Raw genomic sequence first — 26,884 nt, forward strand, 5'->3', positions numbered from 1 at the left:
CTATGGCCAAGAATGAAATGGACCACCCTGTGGCAGAACATGTTGTAGTAAATAACATGCTTCATTTCAATGGCTGCTTCATAACCTGGGCCATCTGGGTCCTACCCTCCACCAGCAGCAAATGGGAGTTATCCTTACAGCACATCCTCTGCACCCAAATTCATTCTGGTCTCAACCTATGGTAATCTACTGCCCCCCCCCCCCCCCCCCCAACTGTTTCCACACTCTCAGTCCTGTCACCTCCTCACAATTCACTGACTCTCATCAGCATTATCTGCTGCTAGCTGCTAGTACACCTGCCAGTCTTTCCCCTTTTGTCCTCCTCTCCTTTCCACTCCCCCCACCCCCACATCCCTCAGATGCTGCACCTGACAGGCTTGTCCTGCCACCTCTAGTCCTCCAGTCCCTGTATGTTCTGTCATGCAATGCCAATTCCTCTTTTCCCCACCTGTACCCTCCTATTTACTCCCCCCCCCCCTACCACCACCACCCCTTGTTCCAGATTGTTGCTCCCATTAAACACATTTCTGTTGCAGTCTAGTTTGAGACATCAGTCATGTGTGTGAGAGATGAGCTTGCTTGTGAGAATGGGTGTGTTTTCTGAAACAGGCTTTGGCTGAAAGCTTATATGTAAGAATCCTTTTGTCATGTCCATCTGCAACTCAACATGTCACTTTCATGGTGAGTAGCAATCTAACCTTTTCATACTACTACTTATATTATAACATGGGCTTTCCACTGTTTGATTTTGCCTAACAGTTTACCTTCCATCCCACAACCCATTGATGTTTTCCTTTGTACTTTTCCTTTAAGACACCACTCTACTCAGTACCTACTGTTCATTTTCTTTACCATGTTTTTTCATTGTCTTACAAACCGTACACCCTCAGAGCCACACTATACCAACAGTCTTGTCCATGCACAACACACAGCTGCGTATCCATGGAAACTGTTGGTGTAGCATCTCACATCCCAAATTCTTCCTGCTCCATAATTACAAGCATAATTATTCTACTGATCACATTTCCTCCCTCATCCTCTCATATTTTTGTGTTTTATTTTCCGCACCTACCTGTGCCACATTAACTTGTGAACCTAACCAATCCCACTCCCCATCTTTTGTGATCCCAAAATGTGCCCTCGCTGTCTGGTCCCCTTCCCCAACCAACCCAACCCCAAAATGTGCATTCTCCCATACCCCATCCTTTCCATCCTTTCTCCATACCTCATCTGCTCCATCCTTTCCCCCATGTTTTGGACATATTTTTTTGTATTTTTGTATATCTATAAATATTTTATGTGTATTTTCTTGTTATCCAGCTCCACTCACAATGACACACCTCCATATGACATTTCCTACATAAGTCCACTTTTCAAAAATGTCATCCCTGTCACAATGGATCCCTGCTCCATCTTTCTGCGCCAGTTCAGAAAAGTATCCCTTTCCCTGACTAAAACCCAGTCCCATCTCATGTACCTCAAATGATACCTAGAACATGGAATCCCCCCTCCCCCAAAAGCCTAATCATAAAAATTTCTTACTCTGGACACCACCCCTTCTTTCACAACGACCTTCACCTTTTCAGATTACACCAGCTCCTGTCTCTCACAAACCTGGTATTGCAAAATCACTTTTCCACTGCACAGGCATCCCAGAACCACTTCTGTTCCCTTTACAAGACCTTCTATGCAGTCCCCACTGCATATACTGAGGTGACAAAAGCCATGAGATAGTGATATGGGCATATAAAGATGGTGGTAGTATCACATACACAAGATATAAAAGGACAGTGCATTGGCAGAGCTGTCATTTGTATTCAACTGATTCCAGTGAAAAGGTTTCTGATGTGATCATGGCCACACACTGGGAATTAACAGACTCTGGATGTGGAATGATAGTTCAGCTAGATGCATGAGACATTCCATTTTGGAAACAGTTAGGGTATTCAATAATACAAGATCAACAGTGTCAAGAGTGTGTTGAGAATACAATTTTCAGGCATCATCTCTCACCTCCCACCCCATGAACCACGGACCTTGCCATCGGTGGGGAGGCTTGCAGGCCTCAGCAACACAGACTGCCATACCGTAGATGCAAGCAGAATGGAGGGGTACCTGTTGAGAGGCCAGACAAACATGTGGTTCCTCAAAAGGGGCAGCAGCCTTTTCAGTAGTTGCAAGGGCAACAGTCTGGATGATTGACTGATCTGGTCCTGTAACATAAACCAAAATGGCCCTGCTATGCTGGCCTGCAAACAGCTGAAAGCAAGGGGAAACTACAGCTGTAATTTATCCTGTGGCCATGCAACTTTACTGTATGGTTAAACAATGATGGTGTCTTCTTGGGTAAAATATTCTGGAGGTAAAATAGTCCCCCATTCTGATCCATTCTGATCTCTGGGCAGAGACTACTCAGGAGGACATCATTATCAGGAGAAACAAAACTGATGTTCTAGAGGTCGGAGCATGAAATGTCAGATCCCTTAATCAGGCAGGTAGGTTAGAAAATCTGAAAACGAAAATGGGTACGTTAAAGTTAGATATAGTGGGAATTACTGAAGTTCGGTGAAGGAGTAACATGACTTCTGGTCAGGAGAATACGGTGTCATAAATACAAAATCAAATAGGGGTAATGCAGGAGTAGATTTAATAATGAATAAAAATAAAAAAATAGGGATGAGGATAAGTTACTATGAACAGCATAGTAAACACATTGTTGTAGCCAAGGTAAGACATGAAGCCCACACCTACCACAGTAGTAAAGTCTATATGCCACCTAGATCTGCAGATGATGAAGAGATTAAAGTACTGAATGATACAATAAAAGAAATTATTCAGATAGTTAAGGGAGATGAAAATTTAACGGTCATGGGGGTCTGGAATTCGATAGTAGGAAAAGAAAGAGAAGGAAAAGTAGTAGGTGAATATGTACTGGGGGTAAGGAATGAAAGAGGAAGACATCTGGTAGACTTTTGCACAGAGGATAACTTAATCATGGTTGATACTTGGTGGAAGAAGCATGAAAGAAGGTTGTATACATGGAAGAGGCCTGGAGACACTGGTCAGATAGATTACATAATGATAAGACAGGGATTTAGGAACAAGTTTTAAATTGTAAGACATTTCCAGGGGCAGATGTGGATTCTGACCACAATTTATTGGTTATGAACGGTACATTAAAACAAGAAACTGCAAAAAGGTGGGAATTTAACGAGATGAGAACTGTATAAACTGAAAGAACAAGAGGTTGTACAGTATTTCAGAGAAAGAGTTAGGGAACGACTGACAAGAATGGGGGAAATAAATACAGTGGAAGAAGAATGGGTAGCTTTGAGAGATGACATAGTGAAGGCAGCAGAGGATCAAGTAGGTAAAAAGACAAGGGCTAGTAGAAATCCTTAGTAACAGAAGAGATACTGAATTTAATTGATGAAAGGAAGAAAAACATAAAAATGCAGTAAATGAAGCAGGTGAAAAGGAATACAAATGTCTCAAAAATGAGATCGACAGGAGGTGCAAAATGTCTAAGCAGGGGTGGCCAGAGGACAAAGTTAAGGATGTAGAAGCAGATATCACTAGGGGTAAGATAGAGACTGCCTACAGAAAAATTAAAGAGATCTTTGGAGAGAAGACCAATATCAAGAGCTCAGTTGGAAAAGCAGTCCTAAGCAAAGAAGGGAAAGCAGAAAGGTGGAAGGAGTATTCAGAGGCTCTATACAAGGCCGATGTACTTGAGAGTAATATTATGGAAATGGAAGAGTACGTAGATGAAGATGAAATGGGAGATATGACACAGCGTGAAGTATTTGGCAGAGCACTGGAAGACCTAAGTCGAAACAAGGCCCCGGGAGTAGACAACATTCCATTAGAACTACTGATAGCCTTTGGAGAGCCCGCCATGACAAAACTCTTCCATCTGGTGAGCAAGATGTATGAGATGGGTCAAGAAGAATATAATAATTCCAATCCCAAAGAAGGCAGGTGTTGACAGGTGTGAAAATTACCAAACTGTTAGTTTAATATGTCACAGTTGCAAAATACTAACACAAATTCTTTAAAGACGAATGGAAAAACTGGTAGAAGTTGACCTCAGGGAAGATCAGTTTGGATTCTGTAGAAATATTGGAACATGCAAGGCAATAATGACTCTACATCTTATCTCAGAAGATAGGTTAAGAAAAGGCAAACCCACGTTTCTCTCATTTGTAGAGTTAGAGAAAGCTTTTGACCATGTTGACTAGAATACTCTCTTTCAAATTCTGAAGGTGGCAGGGGTAAAATACAGGGAACAAAAAGTTATTTGCAATTTATACAGAAATCAGAGGGCAGTTACAAGAGTTGAGGGGCATGAAAGAGAAGCAGTGGCTGAGAAGGGAATGAGACAGGGCTGCAGCCTATCCCTGATGTTGTTCAATCTATATATTGTGGAAGCAGTAAATGAAACAAAAAAAAAAAAATTGGAGTAGGCATTAGAATCCATGGAGAAGAAATAAAAACTTTGAGATTTGCCGATGACACTGTAATTCTGTCAGAGATGGCAAAGGACCTGGAAGAGCAGTTGAGTGGAATTGATAGCATCTTGAAAGGAGAATATAAGATGAACATCAACAAAAGTGAAACAAGGGTAGTGGAATGCCATCGAATTAAATCAGGTGGTGCTGAGGGAATTAGATTATGAAATGAGACGCTTAAAGTAGTAGATGAGTTTTGCTATCTGAGAAGCAAAATAACTGATGATGGTCAAACTAGAGAGGATATAAAATGTAGACTGGTTATGGCAAGGAAGGTGTTTCTGAAGAAGAGAAATTTGTTAACATCGAGTATAGATTTAAGTGTCAGGAAGTCATTTCTGAAAGTATTTGCATGGAGTGTAGCCATGTATGGAAGTAAAACAAGGATGATAAATAGTTTAGACAAGAAGGGAATACAAGCTTTTGAAATGTGATGCTACAGAAGAATGCTCAAGATTAGATGGGTAGAACATGTAACTAATGAGGAGGTACTGAATAGGATTTGGGAGAACAGGAATTTGTGGCACAACTTGACTGGAAGAAGGGATAGGTTGGTAGGACACACTCTGAGGCATCAAGGGATCACAAATTTAGTAATGGAGGGAAGTGCGGAGGTTAAAAATTGCAGAGGGAAGTCAAGAGATGAATACACTAAGGAGATTTTGAAGGATGTACATTGCAAATGTTCAAATGTGTGAGAATTCCTAAGGGACCAAACTGCTGAAGTCATCTGTCCCTGGACTTACACACTACTTAAATTAACTTAAACTAACTTATGGTAAGGACAACACACACACCCATGCTCGAGGGAGGACTCGAACCTCCGGAGGGAGGGGCCGCGCAGTCCACGACAGGGTGCCTCAAACCGCATGGCCATACCAATGCAGATCGCAGTAGTTACTTGGAGATGAAGAGGCTTGTACAGGATAGAGTAACATGGAGAGCTGCATCAAGCCAGTCTCTGGACTGAAGACCACAACAACACATCTCTCACGACAGACAATGCATTGGCCAACAGCCTCCACATAAAGAACAAGTGCAGCGGAATTTGCATAGATTTGTCCATGCTGGCAGACATGCAACACTGTGTGAAATAACCCCATGAAATAACCACAGATATCAATGTGGGATATAAGATGAACGTATTCTTTAGAACAGTTCGGCAAAATTTGGCGTAAATGGGCTATGGAAGCAGACAACCATTGTGGGTGCCTTTGCTAAAAGGATGACATCGCCTGTAGCACCTCTCTTGGATTCGTGACAATATCAGTTGGACCCTGGATGACTAGAAAACTGTAGCCTGGTCAGCTGAGTCCCAATGTCAGTAGGTAATAGCCGATGGTACGGTTTGAGTGTGATGCAGACCACATGAAGTGATGGACCCAAGTTGTCAAAAGGCACTGTGCAAGCTGGTAGTGGCTCCATAATAGTGTGGGCTGTTTTTACATGGAATTGACTAAGTCCTCTGGTCCAACTGAACTGATCATTGACCGGAGAAGGTTATGTTCATCTACTTGCAGACCACTTGCAGTCATGTTCCCAAACAACGATGGAATTTTTATAAATGACAATGTGATATATCACTGAGCTACAACCATTTGCAATTGGTTTGAAGCACATTCTGGACAGTCTGAGCAAATGATTCTGGCACCCAAACTGCCCAACATGCAGCCCATCAAACATTTGTGGGACATAATCAAGATATCAGTTTGTGCACGAAGTCCTGCTCCAGCAACCCCTTCACAATTATGGAGGGCTATATAGGCAGCATACTAAATATTTCTGCAGGGGACTTCGAACAATTTGTTGAGTCCATGCCACGTTTAGTTCCTGCACTACGCAGGGAAAAAGGAGGTCCGGCTGGATATTAGGAGGTATCCCATGACTCTGGTCACCCCACATCAATGAAACTGAATCTCTTGCTCTCCAGCTCCTAGAAGAGCATTCCAGGCACCAACTCCACAAGTTATGCAGCCTGCTAACTGCAATCTTGGGGCACCAATATCCAACTGCTATCCTGTCTACACTGTTCCTCCTCGTCAACCCTTCATAAAACCCAGACCCTGATTAGCTGACTTTTCAACTTGTTACATCCCCCAAAACTCCTTCCAACATTCCACTAAATCCAGAGGCAAAACAATCCCACAACACTGTCATTAACCTTTCCACCAAAATCCTCAAACCACATATGTTTCAGTCCTATCCAAAGGCCTCACCTCCAGTCCTGCAGCCAAATTTAACCATGTAGGACTTGTCAGAGACCTACTCTCCTTCTCCTGACCCCTGCAGTGGAAACACTTATTTGCCACCAATCCTTCCAACCAAAGCCCTGACTCATTGCAGCTGATTTACTGAAAAAAAACACACACACCTTCTATATGGTTCCCAAAAGCCACAAATCCAACAATTCTAGACGCCCCATTGCAGCTGGTTTACTAAAAGAATTTTAGCCCTCACTGATCAACACCTCCAACCTACTGCCCAAAATTTAACCTCCCACATCAACACATTCTCCGCTCCCAAAATCGTCCTAGACTAAACCTACAGTCTCCATTGTGCATTGCTTTCTGCCAGTGCACCCACCAGTCTTTTCCCCTTCTCTGCTTCTCTCTTTCCGCTCCCTGTTCCTGCCTGCCCCCCTCCCCCAGGCACTCAACCTGACAGCCCTTGCATGCCACCATTTAATTACTGTATGCTTTGCAAGGCAGCACCAATTACCCCCACCCATACCTTGCTATCTCTCCCCACCACATTCTGGGCTGTTGCTCCTGTTTGAACCATTTCTATTGCATTTTTTTTAATTGAAAATGAAACTCATCCAACTGCATTTAAGATTTCATATTTATTTGGCTACTAGTTTTGCCATTGTGTCAACGTCATCTTCAGGCCTGTACACTTTGGTGATATCAATTGTGGGTAGCTGAGTACTAGACGTCTGTGGTGAGACCAATACATGCTCCGTATTGGTCTCACTGTGGACTTCTAGAACTCAGCCACACACAATTGATACCATCAAAGTGTATGGGCCTGAAGATGACGATGCAACGTTGAAACTAGTAGTCAAATAAACATGAAATCTTAAATACAGCTGGAGGAGTTTCATTATCAATAAAAAATTATACCAGCTGATGTCCCACCATCATCCAATTTAAAAAACAAATGTAAGAAGATTTCTATTGCGATCTGGTCAGAATGGCTGAAGAGAGCAGTCAAATGTGTATGAGGTGTGCTTGTTTGTATGAATGTGTGTGCTTTTCCTTCTGAAGAAGGCTTTGGCTGAAAGCTTATATGTTTATATGTAGCAAACTTTTCATCTTGCCTGTCTGCAATTCAATGTGTCATCTATACCGTGAGTAGCAGTTTATCCTTTTCATAATATTGTTTATATTCCAACCTGGACTTTCCATTATTTAATTACCAAACTGCCATTTTAACATGACAACTACTTACAGAGTCACTAACTGCATAAAACTAACACTTTCTGTGATTTGTTTAAGTCAATCAATTGTGTGCTTAAACTACCCGTGCTACAGAAATTGCCCATTTATGGTAATAGTGAATCAGTATTCGCTTGGTTCACTTCTTATTTAAGCACAAGTGATGTAGATATTTATGCTATGTAATGTAAGTAATTCAAGAGGTGAAGCTATGTTACCTGTATGGGTAGAAATTACATTGTATGTATGATAAAATGCTATCACCAATCCTCTCCTCTTCAAATATGAGTGACTGCCATATCATTTAAAACTGAAGGTAGAATTAGTTTTTTAAATACATAAAAACTTCTGTTATTAAACTATGGAAAGAAGCATTACAACAGAAAAATCTAATTATGTCTCTGCCAAAGTTACTATCTGATCTACTATAGTTGGAATTCTTTTATACTTAAAAAATTCCCATTAATCCTGTCCTGTACATTAAAAAGTAGGAAACAATTAACAGCTAAAATACAGCAACAAGAGGAAGTGGAGAAGACAAAGTCAAATGCAACTAAATAATGCAAATGGGATCTCTCACTACTTACAAAGATGTCTTTGATACACTACTGGCCATTAAAATTGCTACACCAAGAAGAAATGCAGATGATAAATGGGTATTCATTGGACAAATATGTTATACTAGAACTGACACGTGATTACATTTGCACACAATTGGGTGCATAGATGCTGAGAAATCAGTACCCAGAACAACTACCTCTGGCCATAATAACGGCCTTGATACGCCTGGGCATTGAGTCAAACCAAGCTTGGATGGTGTGTACAGGTACAGCTGCCCATGCAGCTTCAACTCGATACCACAGTTCATCAAGAGTAGTGACTGGCGTTTTGTGACGAGCCAGTTGCTCGACCACCATTGACCAGACGTTTTCAATTGGTGAGAGAATGTGCTGGCCAGGGCAGCAGTCGAACTTTTTCTGTATGCAGAAAGACCCGTAAAGGACTATCAACATGCAGTCATGCATTATCCTGCTGAAATGTAGGGTTTCACAGGCATCGAATGAAGGGTAGAGCCACAGGTCGTAACACATCTGAAATGTAACGTCCACTGTTCAAAGTGCTGTCAATGGGAACAAGAGGTGACTGAGACGTGTAACCAATGGCACCCCATACCACCATGCCGGGTGATACGCCTGTATGGTGATGACGAATACACGCTTCCAACGTGTGTTCACCGCAATGTCTCCAAACACGGATGCAACCATCATGATGCTGTAGACAGAACCTGGATTCATCCAAAAAAATGACGTTTTGCCATTCATGCACCCAGGTTCGTCATTAAGTACACCATCGCAGGCACTCCTGTCTGTGATGCAGCATCAAGGGTAACCGCAGCCATGGTCTCTGAGCTGATAGTCCATGCTGCTGCAAACGTCATTGAACTGTTCGTGCAGATGGTTGTCGTCTTGCAAACGTCCCCATCTGCTGACTCAGGGATCGAGACATGGTTGCACGATCCGTTACAGTCATGCGGATAAGATGCCTGTCATCTCGACTGCTAGTGATACAAGGCTGTTGGGATCCAGCACGGCATTCCGTATTACCCTCTTGAACCCACCAATTCCATGTTCTGCTAACAGTCATTGGATCTCGACCAATGCGAGCAACTATGTCGCGATACAATAAACCGCAATCGCGATAGGCTACAATTCGACCTATATCAAAATCGTAAACGTGATGGTATGCATTTCTCCTCCTTACACAAGGCATCACAACAACGTTTCACTAGGCAACGCCGGTCAACTGCTGTTTGTGTACAAGAAATCGGTTGGAACCTTTCCTCAAGTCAGCACGTTGTAGGTGTCGCCACCGGTGCCAACCTTGTGTGAATGCTCTGAAAAGCTAATCATTTGCATATCACAGCATCTTCTTCTTGTTGGTTAAATTTTGCATCTGTAGCACGTCATCTTCATGTTGTAGCAATTTTAATGGCCAGTAGTGTACAAAATTAGTAGTAATAGTAGTAGTAGTAAAGACCAACTACATATATTGCCTTGAATTACTGTCTTCATCTATGTTGTTGTTGTGGTCTTCAGTCCTGAGACTGGTTTGATGCAGCTCTCCATGCTACTCTATCCTGTGCAAGATTCTTCATCTCCCAGTACCTACTGCAACCTACATCCTTCTGAATCTGCTTAGTGTATTCATCTCTTGGTCTCCCTCTACGATTTTTACCCTCCACACTGCCCTCCAATGCTAAATTTGTGATCCCTTGATGCCTCAGGACATGTCCTACCAACCGATCCCTCTTCTTCTAGTCAAGTTGCGCCACAAACTTCTCTTCTCTCCAATCCTATTCAATACCTCCTCATTAGTTACGTGATCTACCCACCTAATCTTCAACATTCTTCTGTAGCACCACATTTCAAAAGCTTCTATTCTCTTGTTGTCCAAACTATTTATTGTCCATGTTACGCTTCCATACATGGCTACACTCCATACAAATACTTTCAGAAACGACTTCCTGACACTTACATCTATACTCGATGTTAACAAATTTCTCTTCTTCAGAAATGCTTTCCTTCCCATTGCCAGTCTACATTTTATATCCTCTCTACTTTGACCATCATCAGTTATTTTGCTCCCCAAATAGAAAAACTCCTTTACTACTTTAAGTGTCTCATTTCCTAATCTAATTCCCTCAGCATCACCCGACTTAATTCGACGACATTCCATTATCCTCGTTTTGCTTTTGTTGATGTTCATCTTATATCCTCCTTTCAAGACACTGTCCATTCCGTTCAACTGCTCTTCCAGGTCCTTTGCTGTCTCTGACAGAATTACAATGTCATCAGCGAACCTCAAAGTTTTAATTTCTTCTCCCTGGATTTTAATACCTACTCCAAATTTTTCTTTTGTTTCCTTTACTGCTTGCTCAATATACAGATTGAATAACATCGGGGAGAGGCTACAACCCTGTCTCACTTCCTTCCCAACCACTGCTTCCCTTTCATGCCCCTCGACTCTTATAACTGCCATCTGGTTTCTGTAAAAATTGTAAATAGCCTTTCGCTCCCTGTATTTTACCCCTGGCACCTTTAGAATTTGAAAGAGAGTATTCCAGTCAACATTGTCAAAAGCTTTCTCTAAGTCTACGAATGCTAGAAACATAGGTTTGCCTTTCCTTAATCTTCCTTCTAAGATAAGTCGTAAGGTCAGTATTGCCTCACGTGCTTCAACATTTCTACGGAAACCAAACTGATCTTCCCCGAGGTCGGCTTCTACCAGTTTTTCCATTCGTCTGTAAAGAATTCGAGTTAGTATTTTGCAGCTGTGACTTATTAAACTGATAGTTTGGTAATTTTCACATCTGTCAACACCTGCTTTCTTTGGGATTGGAATTATTATATTCTTCTTGAAGTCTGAGGGTATTTCACCTGTCTTGTACATCTTGCTCACCAGATGGTAGAGTTTTGTCAGGACTGGCTCTCCCAAGGCCGTCAGTAGTTCTAATGGAATGTTGTCTACTCCGGGGCCTTGTTTCGACTCAGGTCTTCCAGTGCTCTGTCAAACTCTTCACGCAGTATCGTATCTCCCATTTCATCTTCTTCTACATCCTTTTCCATTTCCATGATATTGTCCTCAAGTACATCGCCCTTGTATAGACCCTCTATATACTCCTTCCACCTTTCTGCTTTCCCCTCTTTGCTTAGAACTGGGTTTCCATCTGAGCTCTTGATATTCATACAAGTGGCTCTCTCTTCTCCAAAGGTCTCTTTAATTTTCCTGTGGGCTGTATCTATCTTACCCCTAGTGAGATAAGCCTCTACATCCTTACATTTGTCCTCTAGCCATACCTGCTTAGTCATTTTGCGCTTCCTGTCGACCTCATTTTTGAGACGTTTGTATTCCTTTTTGCCTGCTTCATTTACTGCATTTTTATATTTTCTCCTTTCATCAATTAAATTCAATATTTCTTCTGTTACCCAAGGATTTCTACTAGCCCTTGTCTTTTTACCTACTTGAGCCTCTGCTGCCTTCACTACTTCATCCCTCAGAGCTACCCATTCGTCTTCTACTGTATTTCTTTCCACCATTCCTGTCAATTGTTCCCTTTAGCTCTCCTTGAAACTCTGTACAACCTCTAGTTCTTTCAGTTTATCCAGGTCCCATCTCCTAAAATTCCTATCTTCATCTATAGCCATCCATATTCCTCTTTCATGTTTTTTAATGTCACCTACCCACCTCTCATAAGGTCATCATCTCACTGTCTCTGTCTTTTCTTATCTCTTAGAATACAGCAGAAAACTTCTTTGGACCATTTACCACTCATTTATGTGTCCACATTCATTTGTATAACTACATATTCTCCACAATTACTTTTGATTTTCGCTATAACCATAATTATGCCTTTCACATCCGCCATACTGTTGAAAATATTTCACTTGAAAATTTATATATAATGTGTTGTTATTTGTTACATTTTTAAATCTCTGATTTGAAGGCAGTTCAGTTCACTGCACATAAAATAAAATAAACTTTCAGAACCTTCAAATAACTGACTTGAGATTCTATGAAATTCTAAAGAATATGTTATTATGTTTTTATATCTAAAAACAAAGATGATGAGACTTACCAAACAAAAGCGCTGGCAGGTCGATAGACACACAAACAAACACAAACATACACACAAAATTCTAGCTTTCGCAACCAACGGCTGCTTCGTCAGGAAAGAGGGAAGGAGAGGGAAAGACGAAAGGATGTGGGTTTTAAGGGAGAGGGTAAGGAGTCATTCCAATTCCAGGAGTGGAAAGACTTACCTTAGGGAGAAAAAAGGACAGGTATACACTCGCTCACACACACATATCCATCCGCATATACACAGACACAGGCAGACATTTGTAAAGGCAAAGAGTTTGGGCAGAGATGTCAGTCAAGGTGGATGTGCAGATGTTGTTGAAAGCGGCGGCAAATTGAAATTAGAAATTAGGGGAGATTGAGGCCTGGCGGATAGTGAGAAGAGAGGATATGCTGAAGGGCAAGTTCCCATCTCCGGAGTTCTGACAGGTTGGTGTTAGTGGGAAGTATCCAGATAACTCGGACGGTGTAACACTGTGCCAAGATGTGCTGGCCGTGCACCAAGGCGTGTTTAGCCACAGGGTGATCCTCATTACCAACAAACACTGTCTGCCTGTGTCCATTCATGCGAATGGACAGTTTGTTGCTGGTCATTCCCACATAGAAGGCTTCACAGTGTAGGCAGGTCAGTTGGTAAATCACGTGGGTGCTTTCACACGTGGCTCTGCCTTTGATCGTGTATGCCTTCCAGGTTACAGGACTGGAGTAGGTGGTGGTGGGAGGGTGCATGGGACAGGTTTTACACCAGGGGCGGTTACAAGGGTAGGAGCCAGAGGGTAGGGAAGGTGGTTTGGGGATTTCATAGGGATGAACTAAGAGGTTACGAAGGTTAGGTGGACGGCGGAAAGACACTCTTGGTGGAGTGGGAAGGATTTCATGAAGGATGGATCTCATTTCAGGGCAGGATTTGAGGAAGTTGTATCTCTGCTGGAAAGCCACATTCAGAGTCTGATACAGTCCCGGAAAGTATCCTGTCACAAGTGGGGCACTTTTGGGGTTCTTCTGTGGGAGGTTCCGGGTTTGAGGAGATGAGGAAGTGGCTCTGGTTATTTGCTTCTGTACCAGGTCGGGAGGGTAGTTGCGGGATGCGAAAGCCGTTTTCAGGTTCTTGGTGTAATGGTTCAAGGATTCCGGACTGGAGCAGATTCGTTTGCCATGAAGACCTAGGCTGTAGGGAAGGGACCGTTTGATGTGGAATGGGTGGCAGCTGTCATAATGGAGGTACTGTTGCTTGTTGGTGGGTTTGATGTGGACGGACGTGTGAAGCTGGCCATTGGACAGTTGGAGGTCAATGTCAAGGAAAGTGGCATGGGATTTAGAGTAGGACCAGGTGAATCTGATGGAACCAAAGGAGTTGAGGTTGGAGAGGAAATTCTGGAGTTCTTCTTCACTGTGAGTCCAGATCATGAATAGGTTGGCGTACGAGGGGGCATCCTGCTACCCATGGCTGTTCCCTTTAATTGTTGGTATGTCTGGCCTTCGAAAGTGAAGAAGTTGTGGGTCAGGATGAAGCTGGCTAAGGTAATGAGGAAAGAGGTTTTAGGTAGGGTGAAAGGAAGTGCTCCATCGCAGTGAGGCCCTCTTTCCTGACAAAGCAGCCGTTGGTTGCAAAAGCTAGAATTTTGTTTGTATGTTTGTGTTTGTTTGTGTGTCTATCGACCGACCAGTGCTTTTGTTTGGTAAGTCTCATCATCTTTGTTTTTAGATATATTTTTCCCATGTGGAATGTTTCCCTCTATTATATTTATTATGTTTTTATGTTATTCTGACCATGTTCCCCCTTATTCAGAATGCAGATCCTGTTACATTAAAAACATTGATCATTAACTACTGGTTTTGATTTCCCTACTGATTATGTGATCATCATATAACTTAGTAGATACTTGCCCTTTTATGAAAAAACGCTATAGTTTATATTTCGAATTCTAGGTAAATCTTTACTACATTTAGGTATGTTGCCATTTTCGGTCTTGGACATACAACATTGTAGGTGCACAGTGTAATGTAGCGAGAGGAGAAATTTTCTTTTCCTTCCCCTCTGTTGAGCTACTGCCTTCTTTATCCACTCAGCTTCTATACTTATCATTAAGATTTATGTATCTGATATGCTCCCAATGTTTCAGTTATAATTAGTAAATATACAGACTATGTTACACTTTAAATTTTTATGATACCTAAGTAGTAAGATTTCATTTCTTAACATGAAGCTAACTTTTTTTCCACCTTTTAACTTAACAAATTCTGTACCTTGAAAAGATATCTAAACAACAGTATTGTCGCATCTTTTTCTCATGTTACAAAAATGGTGAGTATCTACTGGGGGCAGGGAATCATAAAGAAAAATTGAGTATAATCCCTGTTGGCACTGAAGCCATCAGAAACAGAACAAAAATTTGAATTAGAAAAGAATGTAGAAAGAAATTGGCTAAAGGTTGTCCAAAAGACAGAAAAAAATTATAGTTCTTACCTGAAATCTAAGAGTACCGACTGGTGGCTTTGCATAACGAATACCCTGAAAGCTGCAATACTTCCCTCCATACTTTGCTTCAACTACTTTTCCTTTCAAAATGCCTTGGGCAACTTTAACTGTCACTGTTTCCACACCAGCTGTTCTTGTACTATACAGTCTTAGCACCTACAATGAAAGTATAATTAAACACTGGAAAATCTAGGATGGAATACTAAAAATATGAAAAGGATAGTTGCTACTCACTACATAGTGGAAATGCTGAGTTTCAGATACAGTCTTTTTTGTTGTGCCTATCTGTGACTCAGCATCTCTGCTATATGGTGGGTGGCAAGTTCATATTATCGAAACTATAATTAACAATGATGCAGTAGTAGAAAATATGCTTCAATTATTTTGTACCATATTTATGTTAACACCTGTATGGCTCATAATTTTTTCTTAATAATAAATGCTCTTGAATGGATTGGCATAACTCAAAAACTCCAGAACACACAGGTACAATTATGGTGCTGAAGTACTATAGAATATTAGTAGTATTCATGTTGGTATTGTAACAATTACTTGCTAGGTATGTGTATCAAAATGAGGTAGTGAGTAAGATAAGTTCATCATAGAGATCACTCCTGTCAACATTGTTAATATTGCCCATTATGAAAGGCAGTGCCCAAGTTCCATTTCTTTTATTCACAGTACTACAAGGGCATGAAAAACCGAACATACACTGCAACCTACTAATGCACACAATGGACACTAAAGAAAATGAGGACATTAAATAAATAAGTCCAAAATAAAATTAGGTGTAGCAGGTTTTTTTTACATAATATGTTACAGTGCATACACTGTCATAATGTTCAGCTATATCCAAGATGAGTAAAATGAAATCAAACATTCTCTCATTTTAACCGTGAAACTTCTTACATTATGATGATGTAAAATAATGTTTATCTGTACCTGGTATTAACAATCTTCCCCAATTTGATTAAGCAAAAAATTAAAGGAACGAACAAATTGAAAAGACTTAATTACGTCAACAGTTTTTCTTGCCAGTAAATATCCTTTTTCAATGTAAGGCAGCGTCCAATGTAAGCACATGAAGAAAAGACACACAGACACCCACTAACAGCATCAGAGAAAATAAAAAAGCAAAATAGTGTTCCAGACTGTATAATACAAAATGAACTTGAATGTAAAACTGAAGAGAATCTTAGTTTTGATGAAATTCCAAGTCTATATTGTAGAACAGTTAACACAATGATGTTTGCATCATCATTTAAGACAGAAATAATATTCAGTGTGAAAAATTGATTTGGCTGATGAACTTATTGGTGAGGTGGCCTTTGGATCATCAGCAGTGAACACAAAGATAGGCAAAGACAACTTAATAATAGCTGGCTTGTAAAGATCACCAAACAATGATATAGATGAATTCCTGTGTCATTTCAAACTTCTGAATAAATTCTCAACAAACTAAAAACAGGTTATAATACTAGGAGATGTAAATATAGACTCTTTAAGCTATATTATAAATTACCTCAGGTATGTTCCAATTCTAGCAGTAGTTTATCATAGGTCACTGCAGCAACAAAGCATCCCTAGAGTCTGGAAAAAGTGCAGGTCATTGCCATTTTCAAGAAGAGTCGTAAAACAGATCTACACAATTATAGCTCTATATTACTTATGTCACTCTGTTCTAGAATTATGGAACATGCTTCACAATCATTTATTATGATATTATTAGAGAATGAAATTCTCGTCTATAAAAATCAACATTGATTCTGCAAAGAGAGTCTTGCAAAATTCAGCTCACTCTGTTAGTACACAAGATTCAGAGTGTTGTAGACATCGGCCTTCAGGTTTATGCCATGTTCTTGGATTTCAGGAAGGCATTTGATACACTTTCCCACTGTCATTTAGCGAACAAAATATGAGCTTACTGAATACCAACCCAGATTTGTGACTGGGTTCAGGACTTTCTTGCAGATAGAACTCAACACATTGCATTTACCAATACAAAACTGACTGATGTACAGGTAATTTCAACTATATCCCAAGGAAGTGTGATAGAAGCATTACTGTTTAAAAAATATACAAATCATCTAGTTAATAACTTTAGAAATTCCATGTGGATGTTCATAGACGATGTCATTGTCTATAAGAAGGTAGCAAATTCAGGAGGCTGTAGCAAATTGTCAGAAGATTTGCAGAGAATTGATGATTTGTGCAGGAGGGATTGACAGTTGATTTAATTTAAATAAACATACCATAGTGTGCATAAGTAGGTGAAGATTACACTATTGGTGACAAATCAATGGGAACAGTAACTACTGAAAAATGCCTAGGGGTGACCTAGGAATGGCCACATAAAACAAATTGCAGGAAAAGCAGATGTCAGGTTAAGATTCATTGGAAAAATGGTAAGGAAATGTAATTGACCCATAAAAGAAATGTTTTCTAAAACTCTTGTTTGACCGATTTTTGGGTATTGCTCATCAGTTTGGGTGCCTTACCATGTTGGACTAATAGAAGCAATAGAGAGCAATGAAGAGTGGTGTGTTCTGACGCAAGATCATTTAGCTGGTGCAACAGCATTATGGAGATGGTCAACACTCCAGTGACAGATACTGTATGGGATGTGTTGTGCATCACAGACAGATTTACTATTCTGAAACAGCATGTTCCGGGAGAGTCAAGCAACACAGAAGGTACTCCCACATTTGTCACACAAAATTACCAAAGCAAAAAAATCTGACAAATAAGAGCTAATAAGTAGGTCTACCAACAATCATTCTTCCCATGTGCTTTATGAGAATGGAACAGGGAAGGGGGAACAGTGGTAACAGAAGTACCGTCCATTGCATTCCATCAGGTGGCTTGGGGAATATGGATGTAGATGTGTTCTGAATTGTTACAGTGATATTACTATATTCATATAAATTCATCCCCAATCAGAAAAACATTAGGTTTACAGACTTGCACTGACCAAGTTGTTATGCCTTTAAAAAGGGAAGAATTAGGGGTGAAAACTATTGGAAACCCTCTCTAATACCACAGACATCAACAGAGATAGCACAGTAATGTTTATAGTGACTTCCTTACGTATAAAAGAAAACTGACCATAATAAACTATAGGACCTTGCACATATGGACTAGCAACATGTATATAAATCAGATGATACAAAAGAAAAGTGGAGCCATTTCTATGGAACACTTAACCACAGTTGTAATCGGGTGTGTGCAATGGTAAAAACACTATAAAGTCCCAAAAAACCAAAATTAGAGGAAAATATGAAAGACCTCTGTATGCTGCTCACTGATATTAAATTGCACTACTTCTTAACAGAGTACAAGTGCTACAGAAAAACATACAGAGAATCCACGAAGATTCTAAAAGTATATTATTATGCTGAACAGGTAAGCAAATCCGGTAATGTAAGTGAAATAACGTGGAATATAGGAAACGAAAAATGTGAAAAGAGACAGTACCCCAGCTACCAGGTGCAGAGTCCCTCCCCCTCACACACACACACACACACACACACACACACACACACACACACACACAAAGAATATTTTAGTAAAACTGTTTACATTTTCACATGCATCAAAAATGATTTCGAAAAATAGAGCAGATCAAAGAAGGCAAATAATTCTGCAAAATTACAAGCTACCTTTAACACAGGACAGTTTTAAGTTGTTTTCTGGAGAGTTAGCCCAGCTGAAATGGCTTGCAGGCAGATCTACTATAGATAGCATTCTGGTCAGGTGACAAAGCCTATTCACAGGAGCTGAAGATGAAAAGAAGTTGAGTATGGCACAACAGAAATGGAAAGGCCCTCCACTATGGAGATAGGAGTATGTTATTACTGACTTCCGTGACTGCAGGTCAAAATGACTGAAAGAAACAGCGCTACCTGTGAAACCAGTCATGTTGTGAAACCAGTCATGTGATCTACAAGCCTAGCAGTGGCTAAGAAGCAACTGAACCACCCTGTTGCTGAGCACGCTGCCCAACACATTGTCCTTCATTTCTATAACTGCTTCACAGCCTGTGCCATCTGGACCCGCTAACACCAGCTTTTCTGAACTGCGCAGGTGGGAATTCTCCCTGCAATATGTCCTATGTTCCCGCAACCCTCCTGGCCTCAACCTTCGTTAGCCACTGTCCTTACCAATCTAGTGCATTCCCTGTTCCCATTCCAGCACTACACAGGCCTCTATTCCACCCAGTCTTTTTACTTCTCTCTTCTCTCCTTTTCCATTAAACAACCCTCCCCCCCTCCCGATGCATGCAACTGCCCCACTCCCCACCATCACTGGACACTCCCAGCACCACTTTCCTGTCCCCAACCCCTACGCTGCTATCCCCCCCCCCCCCCCCCCCAAGCCTATTCCTTACCCGCACCCAGTTGCCTCTCCTATAATGCCCTGCTGCTCGCAGTCTGGCACTAGTGGCCAGAAACTAGTTATGTGTGTGTCAGTTGCATTTGAGTGTGTGTGTGTGTGTGTGTCTGTGTGTGTGTGTGTGTGTGTGTGTGTGTGTGTGTTGTCTACTTTTGACAAAGGCCTTGTTGGCTGGTACATAATTCTCCAACAGTCTTTTGGTTGTGCCTTTCTACAACTCATCATCTCCTTTTCATTATATTGTTACATTCCTTCCTGTATTTTCCATTATTTGAAAGAAACAGAGTTTCTTTGCTTTTACATCATGTAAATTCTTATTCTTTGTTAATTATGCTGAAGTGATACACCAAACATAAATGTAAGGAAGCAGCTATCATTAAAAAATATTTTATTCATATTACTGTTATTATTATTATTATTATTAATTTTGAGGTAACTGTGGTATATTGAAAGGGGATTGGTTCATTACTCGGTTGGTTGGTGGGTTATGGGATTAAACAGCGAGGTCATGAGTCCTTCAGTCATGAGATACATCATCTGAGGTTAAAGACGTCAGATACAAATTTTACTGAATTATGGAAGTCTGTAGGAGTGGTATACAACAAGGTGATGAAAACTGGGTCAAGTTTGTATACATGTCAGAGAGCAGACATGAGTAACCCCAGAAGTTAAATGTGGTGAGAGAAACCTCACCCATACCTGATCCCCCAACATTTCGATTAAGAGCAAAAACATTTATGAAGTAAAGAATGCCTTCTAGCCAAGAGATATGTAATAGCAAAAATGAAAAGGCTAAAAATGTAATGAACTCCAATTGGACCACCAATTTAAACTAAGGTGAGAAACATAATCATGTCAGTAGATGTGTGGGGCAGGCAAGTGGACCCTGGGGCTAAGCAAGCGACAGGGAGCATCCCTCCAACAACCGTCCAATCCCTGATTCATTAGAGTCAAAATGTTTATGCTGGGAACAGGACCCACTATCTTGGAGAAAGCATAAAAAACTATTCAATTGTTCTTTTGTCATTAGCTAGTATAAAGGATAAGGAATCTTTAACATCTTACATTCATAGGAGTGCTATCCCTAATACGTAGAAGAGTATGTGGCAGAAAGATGGGCTAACTGCACCCAAAAGCAATTAAAACAAAGAAACAGAGGGATAGCCAAGGCAGCTGACAGAGGAGGTGGTGTCAAGGGTATCAGAATGTGGCAGGAGATACTCCATCCTCAGTCACTCTACTCCAGCCCAAAAGTAATTTAAAATGAAATCTCTCAGAATAAAAACCAATTTCTCAGAGAAAGCTTCCAGGAAGATTACAATTGAGTTCCGGATTGAGACTTGGCCTTTGATGGGCAAGTGCTCTATACTGTCTGAGCGCCACCAGCACGACTCAAGATCTGTCCTCACAGTTTTAATTCCATCAGTAGCTCATCCCCTACCTTCCAAGCTTCATAGAAGTTCTCATGCATAACTTGCAGGACTAGCACTCCCGAAAGAAAATGTCTGTACATTGTCGACTATTATTAGCCTAGTGGCGAAGAATGCAGAAGACCATGCTTGGCATGGAGAGGGATTTTACTCCATCTGCAAGTGAGGAGAGATCTTATTTGCTACTGCTTCTCTGGCCAAATGGTTGGCAGTTCACAGGGTGTAGCCTATACACGGACAACGAAAAAGAAATTCCCGGATTTCTCGGTTAAAAATATACTTTTTCCCGGTCGAAAATACACTTTTCCCATGTTATGTGACAGTATACTGTCCATCAGAACTGTAAAACTTACCAGTCTTTTGAATGGTCAAGGTTTTACACACCGGCGTGGAGCATCTCAGCACTTCGAATTCCACCGCGATTGCTACGCCTGTTTGTAAGCCAGTCATAGTTCCCGTCACGTTATCTCGCCCGCCGATGACAGGAGAACTTCGTAGCATAGGACATGCGTTGTAGTGAGCCAATAGCAACACCACATAGTGACGCGAACACACAAATACGAAAAGTTAATGTTTTAAAATAGTATACATAGTGAAGCTACCAAAAAACTAAGCTTTCATATGTTTTTATTTATTTATTTTATTTTTTTTGCGTGTGTTACACGTATTTTGGGTTTATGGAATGAAAACTGAGTCTAATCTGATCTTAACGTCTATCACACAAATGTGGCTAGTAAAATTTTAAATAATGACGTAAATGTCTGGTCTTCTGGACTCGAAATTTTTCTTAGTGGATGGTCCTCATAGTTTTAAATGGGAATGAAATGCTCTGTTATTTAAGAAATTCATTGCATGTTCTCACACGCTTGTGTAAAAGGAAATTTGCTTTGACAGTAACGCTTTTTAAACTACCATTCGCAATATTTTCCCGCGACTTGATAGAAATAGGTTCGTTTCAGCAGTTGCCAGAGAAAAGGCGTTACTGCGCGTGCTCAGCTACTATGAGGTAGCATATGTAGCGTACGTTCGTACGTATATAGTATTAAGAGATCTTAAATTACGTCGTAAAAGAAAGAGGACATCAGAGGATACTCCAAGTGCGCAGGAATTTAGTAAGCCATACTAAAATGCGTAATTCCTATGTCTAGGTTCACAATGAAGTAGGCCGCAATCTGATATTAAGATTCTCAGTGTGGCTGCAAATTGTCTTGGAGTATTAGTATTGTATTATGTCAAAATGCCATACGTACCCGAAGATGAAAAAGAGGACTTGAAATCCAGCAAACAGTTGCCACTTTCCAATAGTGTGGAATGAAACGCTTTGTTTAAAATAAACTGACTGTCTCTGTGGAAAAGATTAATGAAAGCTAAGTTTCTTTAGCAAATCGACAAAAATAACTTCGTGGTTCTGCAAGGTAATTAATGCAACTGTGGAAAACAGGAAAATAAAATAAAATCAGAAAACTGAAACTGGTAGCATATTTTAGCCTTCCGTAATTATGTATTTTAATTCACTTGATACCGTAGCACATGGTCACAGAAACCCGTTTTGTTTTCATTTGATGTGAGAGCTGTAAACGAAGAGGAAACAAAATCACTAAATGTAAACACAGGTCACGTGGGGACTATCCCCTTCCCATTACTATTGTAGCATCTCATTCCGTCTCTGGAAACGCGAGTGTACAGTGGTGCATAAACATTCTATGTGACTAGTATTTGTCATGATAGTTACTCTTTGAAGTTAGTGATGTAGACTATTCTATGTTTCTCTTAACTGTTCAGCCTTCCTTGCTTGTAAGGTATCCTGATTAGACGTGTTTTATGTGGAAATAAATGTTGAATTCTACAAGATACCACATATTTTGGTGACCCCGACGGTAACACAACAATGCGACCGCGACGACTGTCAGCGTTCCGCACCGCCTCGTAACGTGAAAGTTCATTACTTCCATGGTCAGCTGCGCACGAAAATGGACAATCCAACAGTCACCACAGAGCCATCTACGAGCAGCACAGTTAATAGAGTTACAATTAAATCCCCACAGTTCTGGCAACACACCCCGGTGTTGTGGCGTGCGCAGCTAGAAAGCCAGTTCGTTCTTGCGCAGGTATCTGCAGACGAAAGGAAGTATAGCTATATAGCCGCAACACTAAGAGAAGACTTAGCTGCCGAGTTACAAGATATCCTTCCTGCACCACCCAACGCCGAATGTGTCAATTTAGAACGCGTTAGTGATGCGCCTGGCGCAATCGGAAGCGAAGGACTGAGGAGCTCGCGATCGAACCCCGTCACAACTTTTACGCCGTTGGAGCACATTGACAAGCAACACAGTGAGCGACGGCTTGCTGCGCAATATTTGGTTGCGCCGATTACCCAATGACACTCAAAAAATTCTAACAGTGTGCGTGGGTGATTTCAATGCACTAGTGCAAACAGCAGACAGGATTGTCGAGATGTATCCCGTAACAAACGTGTCAACACTGACACCAAGGTAAGAAAATACATCTGCAGTGACACTACCATCGCTCCAGTCGCAATTAGCGGAGCTTACCACGCAAGTAGCCGCATTACAAACGACGCACACACGTCAGCGACCGCGCCGCAGGTCGTCAAGAAGTCGTAACCGCTCGCCATCGGCACAAAATTTGTGCTCGTACCACAAGAAATTCACCAACGACGCGCGAAAGTGGATCGGAAACTATCGGCTGCAGTCGGGAGATGTCGTGGCGTTGCGATTTGTACATGTTGCCAACTGTGCGGCGTAGACTGCATTTGTCGTCTGCTTTATTGCCTGCTATGTCGGCCGCTTTTAGCTGTGCTGTTGCTGTCAGTGTGTAGGAGCTGTGTTTTCACTGTTTCGAAAGTGAGTGATGATCCGGTTGCTGGCTCTTCGCGGGATTTACCGTCGACTCCAGTTTGGAAAAAGAATGCGGTTATAAGGAGCGCTTGCCGTAAAATGATGAATGTAGTGAAGTGCTGCGATGATGAAAAAGACCAAAAATCACTGTTACAGCCGATCTGGCAGTCTTCCCGCAGAGCTGCGACGTACACTGGGAAGAGCCCGCATAGTATAGCGGGAGTTAGAGACTTTGCCAGGAATCACCCAGACGTATCCCCAGGAACTCCTTACAAAAAGAGACTAGCTTCAGTTATAATCCTATTAGAGAATATTTCTAAATAGCTTCATATTTGGTTGTAATTAATCTAAAATGTGTACTCTTTTATTGATAGAGCCAGCTGAAAGACAGATGCTTATCGTAATGACTAATCGTACAATTTAACCCATTTCTGAAAATATTTGAAAGCAATTCGACTCTTTCGGGAGTGCAACATTACAGATGACACGTCACCTGAAAATCTGTTGACTCTTGCAAACGCTTCTTTTCAGGCTGTTACTGAGAAAGACTGGAAAGGTTGCTGCAGAAAAGTACAACAGCTTGAGAAGGAGTGCTGGAGGCATGACAGTGTGATGGAAATAGCCATTGACAACCTCACTGTTGACGTCGGCACTTCAGATACCAGTGACGAATCAGAGAAAACGATATCGTGCGAAAGTGAAACTGTTAGTGCATCGGAATTATCAGAAGCTTCAGCAAAATTGGCCTCTTTCATTCTCGTTTTATTACACATTTGTGTTGAATGTTATCATAGCTTTGCTGACATGTGTGGCATCCAGTAAATTTAAAAAATAAACAGTAAGTTAGTATCTTCCATTCCCAGTGTCGTAAATTGTTCTTTTACCTACTTCTAATTCCGCATTTATTTTGATGTGGTAACTGATAACGTAGGACGTTAATGTACAGGGCTATTACAAATGATTGAAGCGATTTCATAAATTCACTGTAGCTCCATTCATTGACATATGGTCACGACACACTACAGATACATAGAAAAACTCATAAAGTTTTGTTCGGCTGAAGCCGCACTTCAGGTTTCTGCCGCCAGAGCGCTCGAGAGCGCAGTGAGACAAAATGCCGACAGGAGCCGAGAAAGCAAATGTCGTGCTTGAAATGCACTCACATCAGTCAATCATAACAGTGCAACGACACTTCAGGACGAAGTTCAACAAAGATCCACCAACTGCTAACTCCATTCGGCGATGGTATGCACAGTTTAAAGCTTCTGGATGCCTCTGTAAGGGGAAATCAACGGGTCGGCCTGCAGTGAGCGAATAAACGGTTGAACGCGTGCGGGCAAGTTTCACGCGTAACCCGCGGAAGTCGACGAATAAAGCAAGCAGGGAGATAAACGTACCACAGCCGACGGTTTGGAAAATCTTACAGAAAAGGCTAAAGCAGAAGCATTTCTTAAACAGTAGATTGGAAAACCGATGGATCGTCGTGGTGGAGATAATGATCAACAATTCATGTCATGGCCTCCAAGCTCTCCCAACTTAACCCCATGCGATTTCTTTCTGTGGGGTTATGTGAAAGATTCAGTGTTTAAACCTCCTCTACCAAGAAACGTGCCAGAACTGCGAGCTCGAATCAACGATGCTTTCGAACTCATTGATGGGGACATGCTGCGCCAAGTGTGGGAGGAACTTGATTATCGGCTTGATGTCTGCCGAATCACTAAAGGGGCACATATCGAACATTTGTGAATGCCTAAAAAAACTTTTTGAGTTTTTGTGTGTGTGTGCAAAGCATTGTGAAAATATCTCAAATAATAAAGTTATTGTAGAGCTGTGAAATCGCTTCAATCATTTGTAATAACCCTGTATTTATTTAATACGTCAGTACAAACAGTGATCTCAATTCCGATGGCACGAAGTATTTAACTGACGACAGTGATCGAAACACACAAAATGAATTAAAGTTAGTGCTGCGGCTGGGACTCGAACCTGGGTCTTCTTGCTTGCTAGGCAGAAATGCTAACATGTACACTACCACAGCACAGTGCTCAACCTTGCTGCACGAAATATCTAAGTTCAGTGCCCTTCCCAACAAAGATCACCAATGGTGCAAGAACAACCCATTATGTCCAATGCTGGGATGCTTGCCAATATCGGAGAGCCCTGGCAATAGTGACAATATATAAGGGAAAATGAATTGAAGTATGTGTTGGGGAGGGCACTCAGCTTAGGCAGTTCGTGTAGCAATGTTGACCATTGTGCTGTGGTAGATAATAAAAAGAGACATTAATGTCTCAGGGAAACAGTTAATTATATTTAACTGACGATTAATTCTGTCCTACACAAAGCTGCTGTTGTGGAAGTTTAAGAAACACATTCGTGTTGCCTGCACTGCGCGCTTGCAGTACCTGGAGGTGGAGTAACCCTCGTGCTCACTCCCCGCAGCCCCCGCTGGGAAATGTCAAGTCATAGTTCGCATATAGTACTCATACCAACAATGCATGTCGACTTTGGGTCACAGACCGCAACATGAAACTACAATACTTAGTGGACACAGGGACGGAAGTGTCCGTGTACCCGGTAACTCGTGTACCACGCCAGAGCTGCAAACGAATCTTTTCTGTTTGCTGCTAACAACTCTTAAGATTAAAGCATATTATCAGGTCACATGGTCACTTAACCTTGGTCTACCCCGTACATTTGAGTGGTGCTTCACAGTAGCAGATACATTGCAGCCTGTCATAGGAGCTGATTTTTTATCCTTTTACAATCTGATACCTGAACTCACAATCAAGCGGCTGACCGATTCAACTACAAACCTACATACTCCAGGGAAGGTGTGTTGCGTCACTCTGATGACGGTACATACGGTATCAGGAAATACACCGTACAAACGATTACTAAAATAATTTCCCGAAAACATGTAGCAGTCGCCTACTCTCCCGCCGCTTAACACACAACGGTACATTACATTTTGACCACGCCAGGCCCGCCGTCTCACGCTAGGCCTAGACGTCTCATGTCAGAGAAGATGCGAGTGGTGAAGCAGGAATTCGACAGCGTGCTGTCAATGGGCATTTGTAGCATTTAGAGTAGCAGTTGTGCAGCTCCAATCCTTGTGGTACCAAAGGAGAAGAACGGA

The 26,884-nt window shown here is 41.4% G+C and overlaps 1 protein-coding gene across 1 annotated transcript in view; it reads right to left on the reverse strand.

Annotated features, from left to right (window-relative positions):
• Positions 1–26,884, reverse strand: part of LOC126162506 (esterase E4-like) — a 125,991-nt gene that overhangs the window by 67,765 nt on the left and 31,342 nt on the right. The window contains exon 3 of the mRNA XM_049919056.1: positions 15,054–15,221. Coding sequence (XP_049775013.1) covers positions 15,054–15,221 — 168 coding nt within the window. The remainder of the gene's footprint in view (positions 1–15,053; positions 15,222–26,884) is intronic.

This window comes from Schistocerca cancellata, chromosome 2, assembly GCF_023864275.1.
Source record: "Schistocerca cancellata isolate TAMUIC-IGC-003103 chromosome 2, iqSchCanc2.1, whole genome shotgun sequence".
NCBI lineage: Eukaryota > Metazoa > Arthropoda > Insecta > Orthoptera > Acrididae > Schistocerca > Schistocerca cancellata.